The 13,826-nt window shown below is 35.9% G+C and overlaps 1 protein-coding gene across 1 annotated transcript in view; it reads right to left on the reverse strand.

Moving 5' to 3' along the window:
• Positions 1-655: 655 nt before the first annotated feature.
• The window catches only part of LOC142345572 (dynein regulatory complex protein 9-like), a 216,791-nt gene continuing 203,620 nt past the window's right edge, over positions 656-13,826 (reverse strand). The window contains exons 10-11 of the mRNA XM_075397676.1: positions 4,791-4,892; positions 656-998 (exon numbers count right to left, since the gene is read on the reverse strand). Coding sequence (XP_075253791.1) covers positions 864-998; positions 4,791-4,892 — 237 coding nt within the window. The 3' untranslated portion in view covers positions 656-863. The remainder of the gene's footprint in view (positions 999-4,790; positions 4,893-13,826) is intronic.

The following is a 13,826-nucleotide window of genomic DNA, read 5'->3' on the forward strand; positions in this document are numbered from 1 at the left end:
AGAGGGGCGTGTGGGTTTATTTTGGGGTGTGGGTGGTGGTGTTAGTGAATTAAGTATGGGTCAAACACCAAGCACCGCCCTCCACAATGTATTTATGTCTCAACAGCTTTGAACTTTTGCCTATTTATTAGAGACTATTAAAGACTCAACAACAGAGAACAACATTAATTTAATGGCCTCCGGGTTTCACCTGTTTATCTCGTTTTTATAATGAAGAAAAGTCGGATGGAAACGATGAAATATCAGCAGTACAAAAACTGCAAAAAAGCCCGGCATGACTAATATAACTGCCACTAACTTTGCTCGAGAGCAATTAAGAATACCGATACTCCTCTTGAGTCGTAAGATTAATTCAAATTTTTTTCAGCGCGCTTCTGGAGCAACTGCTAACCTTTCCATTTTTCTAGCAGAATTGAATTTTAAACCAATTTTATGAAAGTAGACCAAGAACTGTCGTTTGTTTTTGAAATTGTATTCTTCATTGACAAATACTTTCCCAGCATTCACCTTCTCAAAATTGGAGTATAATCATAACAACAAAAACCAAATTGACAGCAGTTTTCTGGAAAAAAATTCATTTCATTATACTCGATTCTAACTTTCAGTTGGGCCTCTGGGTCAAAACCTAAATCTTAAAAATTGGATAAAACTGATATCCAATCAAAATAACTTCTATACATATATACATGATTACAACAGAACTGTCAATTCTTGAAATTTACACTAATCTGATTTTTTTTACCGAATTGATAGTGAACAACTGTTTTCAAAACAGTCTCTGGCAGGTAGAAATTTAAGTCGGTTTGAGCTAGATTGTAAAAGTTCAAACTTCTGAATTAGGATAAATGATCTGATCGTTTTGTTCACTTCTTCTTTCCCGACTTCTTCTTGCCCCCTCCGCTTTTCTTCCCTCCTTTCTTTCCACCTTTTTTGCCCTTCTTCTTGCCATAAGGTCCGATTTGATTTCGAACCATACAACCTCGCCACCAAGCTTGGATCTAAACAATTATAATCGATTAGTCATTCAAATTTAAATGCTGTCATATAAACATTTCTTCATTATTTCTAGAGCACTACATTAACAGGTCGCCCTTGGAGGAATTCATATTTAGGATGAACGCTATTTAGGAATTGGTGTCAAACGAATTAAGATTCCTCATCCATCGTCTCGGAGGGATGCTGAATGAATTACGGAACCTTTTCCGTCTGTGCCCCCCATGCATTACACCCCCCCCCCCCCCCCCCGTTACATAGCACGTGCCATTACATATTAAATGATCGTGTAAAAATATGGCACGTGCAAAAAAAATCCGAATTATGTTACTATATTATTTTTGTTGGCAGATCAGTATGTTTCGAAAGACGTCGAAGTTACTAAGAAGCAAAACCCGCAAAAAAGCTAATACAATTTCAGCAATCTTCGTTTGCAAAATTTTGTCCTTACTGAAACAGTTGACAAAGTTCCACCATTAACAATTTCAGTTCCACCAATTTGAGTGGAAGGTTACCAGAGCATCATGTAGTTTCATTTACAAATAGGAGGAAGGCTGAATTGAATTAGACAGACCAAATTAGTACGATCTCGATCATTTTCTCTTCCCTCGTTCAAATTCTCCATCTTTATGAGTGATCAATTGTTTAAACCAATACATTTTCCACTCAAACTATAGTTTAGATGGTGTACCGCTTTTTCACCCCTATTTTTTTAACCCCCTATCATTTAACCCCGATTATTTCACCCCTCCATCATTTAACCCCTCTATCATTTAACCCCTCTATCATTTCACCCCGATTTTAATCTTTTGTAAAATAAGGACTATTTAATTAGCAATATAGTCATTTGGCCATGCCTCGCGGGCCATGGCCATGCCTTAGCGGCCCGTGGGACTTGATATGAAACTATCACAACCGAACATAGAATTAAGTTATCTACTTAATTATGACTAAATATGCCTTTATTGTTGGCGGTATGAAATGATAGAGGGGTGAAATGATATAGGGGTTAAATGATAGAGCGGTTAAAAAATACAGGGTTAAAATATGAGGGGTTAAATGAATTGGGGTGAAAAGAAGTAGAACCAGTTTAGATAGCCTACTAAGGGTGGGATGGGATTAGGACTACAGTGTTTATATAACACTATGAAGGAGCTAAGGAGTTCGTCAAATAACAAGTACACAGTATAGATAGTTCATTTTTTATAGGGTGGGGGGTGGGGGGGGGGGGGTTGGGGGCTGGTTCACTTCCCAATATCCAAGAAAAGGAATGAAACCTTAGACAATTGAACGGCTTCAATCCCTTATAAATCGAGATAGTCATTTCACCTACTTCAACTTCAGCAGTTAATGTGATCTATTTTTCATTTCCCTATTAGTCAATTTAATCACTCTAAAACGTCTAAAAATGGACAATAAATCAAAGGATTATTTGTAGACTAAAACTATTTTTAGAATTTATAACTTAGACTTATTAAATAATTGCATTTTAATATTGTATACACTGCCTTTTTTTCGTAAAAAATGATTCTCCGAATCTAAAACAAAACAAACTCATCACTCAGATCTGACAGGTCATCAATAAGCTAAAAAAGAAGCCTAGTCAAGTGATGCCTTGAAGAATTTTTACTATAATTGGCACGGGCGCCTGGTTCAAACTTCCACAAAAGACTTAACTCGTATACCAGGTGTGTAATAACTAAGTGTTCTGGTATAATACTAATAATTTGAATCAAAAATGTTTGCTTGTTGCGTGTGCATGCAAATGAAGTTGCGCAACAGTCCGAAGATTAATTTTATCTGCGGGTGCTTTTTTTATATATATACATATATCTCACAACTTAATATTGGCAACAGCAAAAACAAGAATAAAACGAAGTTACAAAGGAACCAAATTAATGTACCAAAATTGTACAAATCATTTAAAAATTGAGATTAGGTCAGCTTTTAAATTAATGAACCACTGAACACCTAGAGAAACCTTTCGAATTTGTTTCTGCCCATCAGTTTCTATAAGCACTTGTTCATAGTTAGGTTCGTACCGGAGATTGATATAAAGAAATAGTGTTATCCTAACGCTAAGAGACGTTCTAATACAGCCAGTTGAGTTAACAGATCGTTTTGAGGGTACATTTTCTCTCCTTTTTCTCTCCGATTTTGACAAACTCTCAAGTTCAACACGTGTAATTATCGAAAAGATTTTGGTCCAAAGGGATTTCTCAAGGCGCAATTCTAAAAATCAAAATTCCTCTCAAAAGCAGTTTTTTACAGTTAAATTATGATTGCTTTCGCTCCTTTCTCTCACAGTACGAATTGAGTCGTGCTTTTCTTAATCAGCACATGATTCCAACCAAACGCTTCAACGCTAGAGGTTCCAAAACTGTTGAGCCATTCCATTCAAAACCACACCATACATAGCAATCGGTTGTACCGTTTTTGTTAAACCATACATACACTTTTTAAATACAAACGGTTGTACATACAATAAAACATTACATACGAAAGGGTCAGTATTTTCTTCCAACAACAAAAAAGCTTTTGAAACTGTACAACGTTTCAGTGAACCACTAGACTCGCTAAAATTTACTTGTTTCTCAATAGCAGCGACAAGGTGCTTCGGATACGGTTGTTGTTCCGCTCATTAACTCAAATAAACTGAATCGAAGTCTCTTGATCCGTCTTGTTTTTCCTTTGCGAAAGAACTTCCACTGTTTTTTGGTCATGCTGTTTCGCTTGCTCAACCAAAAAAGAACGTCACTTAGAACAATCTGACACTTTCAACATTGGTTTATTTTTTGCACAAGAGCTTTGCCGTCAGCAAGCAGCTTCAAATGAATGTCATTAGAAAATTGAGTAACCTCATGGGCAAAATGAGAAGTAATACCCCAGAGCAGATGCCTGCGGAAAACCAACCTAAATAGTTTTTGTCCACAATAACTGAATACCTATTCTAACGCTCTGACTCCTATATGATATTCGGGAGGACAATTTTGTGGAATGGCCCTGTGAAGCCCAAATTGAGAAGCATAGCAAGTAGTTAATACATATGTACTGTCTTATGGGCTCTCTGTAGACCCAACAACATGGTCTTTTCTCTTAACTTGGCATTTCTACCTGACTTTTGTTTTTCAGACGTACGTTTCAGTAGCATGATAACAGTAGCTGAAAGCCATATTGTTGTTGCGAGAAAGCATTAGTTTTAACCTAAAAAAGAGCAGAGTGTATATAGGAGAGATGAGCCTCTTATATATTCCGATTTTAAGAAATTCTCGCTTTACGAAGTGAAGAAATCTGCTTTTCTCAGAAATTGTGTGAACATGAGCTTCCTTACCAATCATTAAATTACTAAAATTGAATATCAAATATTTTCAAAAACAGAATTATTTAGTTTTTCCAGAAAACGCAAGTCTCAATCAAAACTTCATCAAGATCTTTTAATATATTTCGTCCTTCGCATTATTGTCCCTCATAGAATTAGAGTCTCTCATTATTAAAAGAGTTGGAATATCAGCAGGAGACTTTCTGCTAAACCTTCTAGAAATTTTGTAATGATGATAGTCAGTAGCAGATGCCTTAGTAGCAGAACGATTAGGATAATGACACAGCTGAACAAAAATGGCACTCAGTGGTTAAAACTTTTTATGGTCAAATTGCAATAGAAGGTCAAAATATATGGTTGATTGTTTTCACATTAGCAAATTGTTTTTTTCTTTTTATTGTTTCGCTGAAATTACAAAATTTATTAATCGAGAATTTCAAAAGAAGGTTGGAGTTAGGGTTAGGGTTAGGTTACCTACCGCATTGCAAGCTTTGAACTCCTCTGCCATCTGTTCAGCTCGTCTCTTTGCCATTTCTTTCTCGTATCTGTCATCCACAACAACTGCCTCGTACTCTTTGTACTAAAACACACAAACAATCCATACATCTAATACAACAATCTCTTTCAAATACCAAACATTGCTTAAAATTTCGAATGAAAAAAACTTGGATCACGCAAAACGCAAAAAAATATAAAGGGCGTAAAAGTCAGTCAAAACGTTCAGGCAAAAATTTTGAACGAAGACACATGTTTACAATGATTGCTGCAAACTTCGTTCGAGAGGAATTAAAAAGATCTCAGTAGTCAAAATTTAAATTTGGAGGACGAGATACCAGTCTTATGCCGAACCTTTATGCTTCAAAAACGAAAAGACATGACATAAGAAGACACCAGTCAGAAAACTCAAGATCATAGGTACTTCATTATTTTTTGGAAGCATGACAGGATTGAAAGGTGAGAACTATAATCAGTTCAAAAATGATAAGCATAACAACTGTCAACGACAAGTTGACTTTTGATCGATTTCGAGGAAAAAGCCGGCAAAACAAAAACACAATTATTTTCAAAACCTGACGGAAGTAGTCGACTTCTCAAAACCTTTTATAGCAACAAAACAAGCGAAACAAAACGAATCAAATTTAATTTTACTTTAATAATACACAATCAAAATTGTCCTAAGCATCCCCCATCCCAACACGATTCATTAATAACAACTGAATTAGTTTTAGAAGTCTTAAATATTCAGTGCTTAAAAAAACTCGAAGTAAATTTGTACGAAGTCAAGTCCTGCCTGGTTATCAAAATAGGTTTCTTTTATATGCATAGCTTATGTATTATGCATACTTCAGTCCAATGAAATTCAACAACGGAGGGTGGGTGGGGGGCAACGGCGAGAGGGCGGTTTTCGGCTGCACGAGGCCCTTACAAGCTCAACGATATGAATGTGTGGGGATTGGGGAGTGAAGTGAGAGTGGGGTTGATGCTGATATGGGGGGGGGTCAACCTGTAAGAACTGCCCTTCACACCATAAGTATAACTCTCCAAACCAGTTTCTGTGAATTGCATACTTGGAAACTAACTAGTGAGCTGAAAGGCTATAAGAGCACTTAATGCCCGCTGGGCGCTACATGTTTATCTCGTTTTTGAGGACGAAAAGTCAAATGGGTCAGATGAAAAAATCGGTCAAGCGAAAATTGCATTAAAAAAGACCGACAGCACTAATATAATTGCAACAAATTTCAGATTCTAAAACTATACTTGATTCAGCTTCTTAACTGAAAGCAAATAAGATTGATACCAATATCAGCTAGCAAACACTCGAATGAATTTTGATAACCTAGTTCTCAATAAACGCAATGACCGGGCTTTATCGGTTTATCCCGTCTCTTTTGGTTTTGCTCTTTTGACTTTGACAGTATTCATTACATTGCGTAATTCAATGCGTGAAAAAATTGAAATCCATTTGAGTTGAAACAGTGAGTGAAGTAAGTCAGAAGTCAAACGTGAAAATTGTGACTTAAAACGAAAAAAGTGATTAAAAGGTAAAGCGAATTAAAAAGGGAGAGCGCCTAAACAATAGTCATTGAGAGGCTGACGGCGGCTATTAAAAGTAAGACTGGAAACGCAATTAGAGTTTTGTTTTTACTAATTGCTGGGATTTCGTATTATTATTATTATTATTTAGAAGAAATTTTATGACAAATGCGTTGTTGCTTTTCGACAAAACCATAATTTAGAGTGATACATACTCTTCAAACCTCATCTCCTTCAATTAAAGCAAGTAGAAATTAGTTTGAGAGAGACGAAAAGTCTTTTTGACAGTGAAGCAATTCACGTTAACCTAATAAGTTAATCACGCAAAATGAACAAATAAAACTCGCTCTAGTAAGAATGAAAAATGACGTCACGCAAGCTCAGCTACCGCAGCTATTAAATCAAGCTGGCACGCCTATATTTCTTATCTGAATAGTTTACATACTCGAAACCCAAAGATTTTCGAAGGCCAAAGAACGGTCGTCCAAAAACTGGTCGTATAAAAATTTGCATAAAATAGAGCAACAGGACTAAAATAACTGTTTTAAACTTCGTTTGAGAACTATTAAATCTTCCTCCCTGAGTCGTGGTAAGCGGGGCCCTGCTATGTCGTTAGACCTTGCTTTAGAGCTCAAGATTTAGAGTTGGTTGCGTTTTTGATTGAACTCTCAGAGGTAAACAGCGCTTAAGTTTGAATGAGAGCAATTTAGATCTAGATCACGCAAAAAACAGGATGAAATGCATAGAAAAGTCACTCTAAAAGTAGAAAAAGTTCAAGCAGGCGAATAAAGTTCTAGAACAAAGAACTGCCAATCAAAATTTCTGCAAGACGACTAAAATAATTGCTTCAAAATTCGTTGAGATCAAGAAATTTTTAACATCTTTAGCTATAGCTTTACCTTTATAACAAAACACGCCAAATCATTTGAAACAAATTAAGTACGCATGTACGTTTGTGTGTCACATTCAATTATACTACTTTTATTTATCTACAAAAAACACTCTGTTCGCCCAGCTGGGTCTCAGGTGAAAGTTTAACTGACGTTTAGCTCCAGCACCCAGAAATTGGGGCCCGAACAAAATATCTCTCCGTGCCTTTCACCCTTTTCGGCGTGTCGAATCACTAGAACTCACCAAAATAAAATGTACTAAATTTCTCCTGATAGGAGCAAAATAATACATCTGCTTATCGCGCAATTTCGAATGCATTCAGCCGTCAACTTCAACATTGTAGTCGCAGTTTTGTCAGCATTTTTTTTCCAGATTACCCCATACCCCCCCGGGCGCATATGATACACAAAGAATTGTTCACAAGATGCTTTGATCATCCGTTTGTTTTGATCATCGAACGCACACAAATACACAACGCAAGCACAGATACAAACAAGTGTCATTTTTTTGTTTTTGCTAGCGTCATTTTTTAGACTGACAGCAAACTTAAATCAAGTTGTCTTGTTGAAATAAACAATTCTTTCCGTTTCATTCTCCTATAAGCTGCGTCTATTTGTCCTTCTCAAACCCATATCTAATACAGCAACCAAAATAAACAAAACTCAATGATCAAAATTAATTCTCAATTCTTTCTCAGTATCCTTTAAAGACCACTTTCAAACATTAATAACTATGCACCTTCTAAACACAAACCTGTGGCTCTACTGCACACTTGAAACGCTATATAACTTCTATAAAAACACTTTTTTACTTGAGAAACAACTTCAAAGGCTAAGATAACCAAAGTGTAAACAAAAGGGTAAGAGTTATTGTCGAGTTTAGAGAGGCGACAACGGTGCGGCAGAGTTTGCTAAATGTCTCGAGTGTTTACTAATACACCACGCGAATGAACAAAAGAAATGAAATACAAAACAGAGCAAAATTGTTTCATTACCTTTTCAAAACACAAAATCCATGGGATAAAAACAATGAAAAGCTGTTTAAAAATAGGATGTAAAATTTAATTTGATTAATTTTTTAGAAAATCGAGCTTTAGTTGTTCTAATTTAAGGGAATGATAATTTAAAAATTAAGATTTATAAATTTTCAGCTTGTAATAGAGTTAAGTTACCATCAAATGTCCTATATCATAACCAACAGCATAACCAACCGAGTTTTTTTATTAACTATATAATATGTCAATGGTATAATGATAAAGATGATACATCACCCCCCCTTCCCCCTCCTCAATTGGGCTTTTGAATTTTAAACAAACTATTATTACGGGTCATATAAAAATACCAGATTAATTCCCCAATTTTATCATAATAATGGTCCACTTTCATATTTTTATAGATCATTTAATTGAAAAGCTTTGCAATGCCCAAAAGCGGGCGTAAAATGTTTCAGCATGCCTATTAAGGGAGTTATGGAGAGCGTATTGATGTTTCACGCGACAAATACTGAACAAGACTAAAAATTGCGCGGTACCATTTCCGACGCGGTCTTATAGCCAACTACAAAGCAATAGCCTGATGATGAAAAAAACGACTTAAATATATAAATTTCAGCCTCTGAAAAAATGAAGTGAACCTTTGATGCTGTCGCAAATTATGTTTCTAAAATGTACGCTTACTTTATCAGTTCATTTTGTTAAGATCAAAGCCTGACCTGTTAGAACACCATCCTATTTAAAGTCACTATTTTCAATTACAGCCCTTACAATTGTACATCAATTTATCATGATAAAAGCCTGAAAAAATAAATGAACTGGGATAAATATGGGGAACCGCAATGAACAAAAACAACAAAATGTCATTAAATGTTGAATCAACAATGACTTGATCAACAGTGAAACCAAATTATACTTCCATGAAAGCCAAAATTTAGACATAGCTGGCGGATTGCCAGAGAATAGCCGACACAGCTTCTTACATTTGCAGTCTTAAAAAGACTTTTTAAAAAAGACCGAAAAAGCGAAAAATCTCTTTATAATAATTACTGAGATGCTATATTTCCATTAGGAATCTGTATAAATTATGGTTGCTTCTATTAGCTGCTGTCAAATAGTCTTCAATTAGAGTGGCATGCACTCAATTGACCATATCTCGTTGGTTTAAAGTAAGGAAAAATAATTTTTGAGAACGAAGTTAGTAGCGTCTAAACAAATCACGCCAATGATCAAAAACCCGCTATATTACGAGTAAAAATGACGTCATATACGCAGTTGACGTCACGGACGCAATTTCAAACCAGGTCAAGTTAGAAACACAATCCACAGAAATGAATGAGAAACTATGAAACTCCTTAACTACATCAGCAGACCAATTAAACATTGCGAGTCAAAAAGACACAAACGGGCTTTAAAAATTTTAAGAAGTGAAGAGGGCATTTGAATTGCAGATTTTCTTGGTATCAGCTTGTGAGACAGAAGCATATGAGACAGGCATGCAAGAACACCAAATAGAAAAGATAAAAATTTGAAATTGTCAAAAAAAGATTGGCTGAAGATTCTTGGTGCTTTAGAGCCAAATTTTAGAGCCAAGATCTGAATGCTAAAAATGAAGCAGGAAAACATTTTACAGCTCCTTGGCCGTTGAAAGATAACTCTCAAGAAGTGATATACATTACGCAAATTTCACTTTTTTTGTGTGTTGAAGTGGCCGCTATAAATACAAATGTCTCAAGAAACAGACTTGAAAAAACTTCAAGCTGCAGCAGGACTTCAATGTACTGTGGCCAACGTCGATTGCAGATAAATTTAACAAAAATTATTAAACCAAAATCATTCAACTGAAAATCGACCTTTTAACCTCGAATTTGGTCATTGCCAAAAAATTGAGGACAATGAGTACTGAATAGAACCCTAGATCAAGTTAAGGGACTCCAAGGAAACAAAACTGGTCTTATCATGATAATTTTGTTTTGAAAGCGTCATCGAAAGACTTGAATAAAATCACACCCTAACCATCAGTATTTATAGAGTCAATAACGCTCAAAACTACTCAATTAGTCCAATATTTATGAATTTATGAAAATATAGAAAGAATTCAGAAAAAGTCTTCAAACTGAATAATTCGCGTTTTGGAAATAGTGGCGTCAAAATTATCACAATTAATAACATAAGACCAGGAACCATTGAAATGGATGGTCCTTAAAACACATGACCAAAACGAACGGCAAAGTAGTGGTTTTAGGGCCCAAAGAAAACGCTCGAGGAACAAAGTTACAGAATTATAAAAAAAAATGAGAAATCCTAGTCAAAATTTTTTTAAAAAAACCAGTTACAACAGAATTAAAAACATAAATTCCAACATTCAAATAGTTATCAACATCACAATACTCCACGTTGAACAAGCATATAACCACTTTTAGTTATATCGAGAGACAAAAGTTTACTGCACCCTAGATTTAAAAAAATCAGAAATTATTCAAAAAATAAATTTCCAAGTCAGTAGAATCATTTGCAACAAAGTATAAAAACAAATAAATACAATGTAGTTTACCGCACACAGAGACCAATTAGATTTGCAATCAGTTAGACTAAATGAAAAAAACCAACAAATTAGTGTAAAAAATGCTAAACTTTCAAGGAAACAACTAGTTTCGAATCATATACACTAAATGATATCAGACCAAGAGAACAAAAATGTTCATTAGAAATCTTACCCTCAACCAGGGAGACAAGAAAAAGAACGAATGCGGAAGATCAAAAATCAAACACACACTAATATTTCAGAAAAGCACAGTGTGCAGATAATGCATAATGCCAACTCGAATTTAGATCATCCAAAAGTCAAGCCCAAAAAATCAAGCGAGCAGTCATAACATTCCAGCGACAGCAAACAAATAAAGAGCAATGGAGGACAAAACAATGATACATAGCCGTAAGACACCAGAAAACACTCGGCGTAGATACTCGCTGGGACCTGAGCAAACTACTCACTGAACATGAGCTTTCTACCTAATTATAGTAATCATTTTGAAACAATAAGATAAATATAACACGGTAACATGGGAGAGCTAAAGTTGATAAAATTTAGTTTAAATTTCTTCACAGGTTCCCAATCCAAAACAACCGACTAACGTCGGGCTAATTGCTCTCAAACGACCGGCGAGCGGTTGGCTTCGTCAGTAGCTAGCCACGGGGGGGGGGGGGGGGGGGGGGGGCGTTGATGGGGGGGCAACACTGGGTTGGAGGGGGGGGGGGGCAATAGCGCGGTGGGAGGTGGAGGCAATAGTGGGAGTGGAAGGTCAATAGGGGGGGAGGTGTCTCAACCTCTAAGAACCGCCCTTCACACCATAAGCCTAATTGTTGTGATAAACTTATTAAATAGTTTCAGAGAAGTGAAAATGTCCTCAAGTGAAGAACCCACTGAACCCACTCAATTTGAAGTGGAATTGCAAACAGATGCAAACGCGAGCAATGACAATGCAATGCCTACACTAAGACCCTACGATCAAACCCCAATAACACCGGGCGAAAAGAAGAACACGGCAAAAAGACCTTGCACAGAACTAAGTCCCGTAAACGAATGTGAGATGATTACAACTGATATTTCGAAGAAAATTGAAGGCACGATAGTTAGCACAATCAACAATGCAATTCCTAACATAATAGAAAACATTGTCTGTGAAATGCAATGTACGTTCAACACCATGATCGAAGAAGCAGTGAAAAGGGTGAAAATGGAGATCATCGATAATGTGGGGCGAGACATTGAGTTTGTTGACACGAAGAATGAAATGTTGGCAAGATGCGAGGCAGAGCAACTCGAAACCTACAATAGACGCTACAACGTCAAAATTCTTGGTCTTCAGGAAGATTTAAACGAGAACGGGCAACCTCTTGGCGAAAATTTACATCAAACTATGGAGAAAGTGCTTGCGCTAGCTAACACCTTAGAAACATGTGTCGATGTAAAGGATATTTCTATTGCTCATCGGCTACCCTCTCGCAAAGGCCAGGTCAAGCCAATTATTGTCAAATTTTCAAGGCGGGTTGCTAAGATCGATGTGTTGCGAAAGAAGAAAGTTTTGTTTGAAAAAGGAAGTAATATTCGAATTTTCGAAGACATAAGCCGACCAAGAGTGATGTTCCTCAACATGATGAAACAGGACAACCGATTAAATTCAGCATATACAAAAGATGGTTCTATATTGTACACCAAAAAAGATGACAACCGTGTTCACAAAATTCTTAATCTATATGAAGGTGCATTTAATCTTGGTTATAGTCTACATGATTTAAAGAACTGTTTTCGATCCTACTATGAATATTAGTGAAACCGAAAACCTTTCTATTTCTGTGCTAAATGATGTTGTCCTCAAACCAACTACTATGTCTATATTAACTGTGAATGTTCGTTCGTTAAAAAAGCATTTAAATGATTTGGAAGCACTTATACATAGTCTTGAGTCTCCACCAAATCTCATATGTCTCACTGAAACTTGGTTAACTGATAACGATGACATCGATTCCTTATTGGTTCCAGGCTATAATAATTATGCAGTTAAGAATAGAAATACACGTGGCGGAGGTGTTATGATACAAATTCAGGATTCAATGTCCTTGTTAGAAACACATTCAACAGAAATGGAAGAGACTCTTCTGGTCTCATTACAGTACAAAAAATACAGGTTTAAATTGGCTACTGTCTACAATCCTCCAAGAACAAATAAACTAAAATTCGTCGAAAAATTGGATAATTTTTTGAATGATTTAACTTCCTTAAATTGTCCAACCGTTATAACTGGTGATTTTAACATCGACACTCATTTAAAGAATCAATTACAATCAAATTACCTATGCACAATATCTTCTAATGATTTTGAGCTTGCTAATCTTGAAACTACCCGGGAAACGTCTAACTCCTCAACTTGTCTAGATCATTTTATATATCAAAATTTTGCCAGCCCTGAATTTAGTGTACTAACGCATGAAAACTTTGCAGATCATTATCCGATCCTAATGAAGTGGCCAATTAATGTTGACACTGAACAAAACTATTTACCATTTAGAGATATAAGCTTTATAAAAGACCAAAAACAACTGTCGAATTATTTAACTGATTTAGACTGGAGCCTTAGGAATCGATGTCACTTTTTAGAATTTGATGGTACCAATGAATTGTTTACTAAATTCAACAACCTTTTCCTAGAAACCACTAACAAGTACGCTTCTCTAAAATGCTTGGCTGATAAAAAATCAAAAGTACCGAAATGGTTTACCAACTCACTTAAAAACCTGCGCTTCAAAAAAAAATAAAGCACATCGTAGCATGAAACAAAATCCGCAAGATTATGAGGCAGCAAAAAAATTCAAATTATTACGCGACAAGTTTGGAAAAAGTGTTAAAAAAGCTAAAAAAGAGTTTTATGCGCAAAAATTCGAATCATGTATTGGAGACTCAAGGCAAACATATAAGTTACTAAGTGATATTAAAGGAACAACTCGAAAAAATTCACAAGTACCTGCGTTGGAGACATGCAATGCACGTTGCACTGATCCAAGAGCGCTGACATCGCTGAGGAATTTAACACATTCTTC

This window comes from Convolutriloba macropyga, chromosome 9 (genome assembly GCF_964194025.1).
Source record: "Convolutriloba macropyga chromosome 9, txConMacr16.3, whole genome shotgun sequence".
In the NCBI taxonomy this organism is placed as follows: Eukaryota; Metazoa; Xenacoelomorpha; order Acoela; family Convolutidae; genus Convolutriloba; species Convolutriloba macropyga.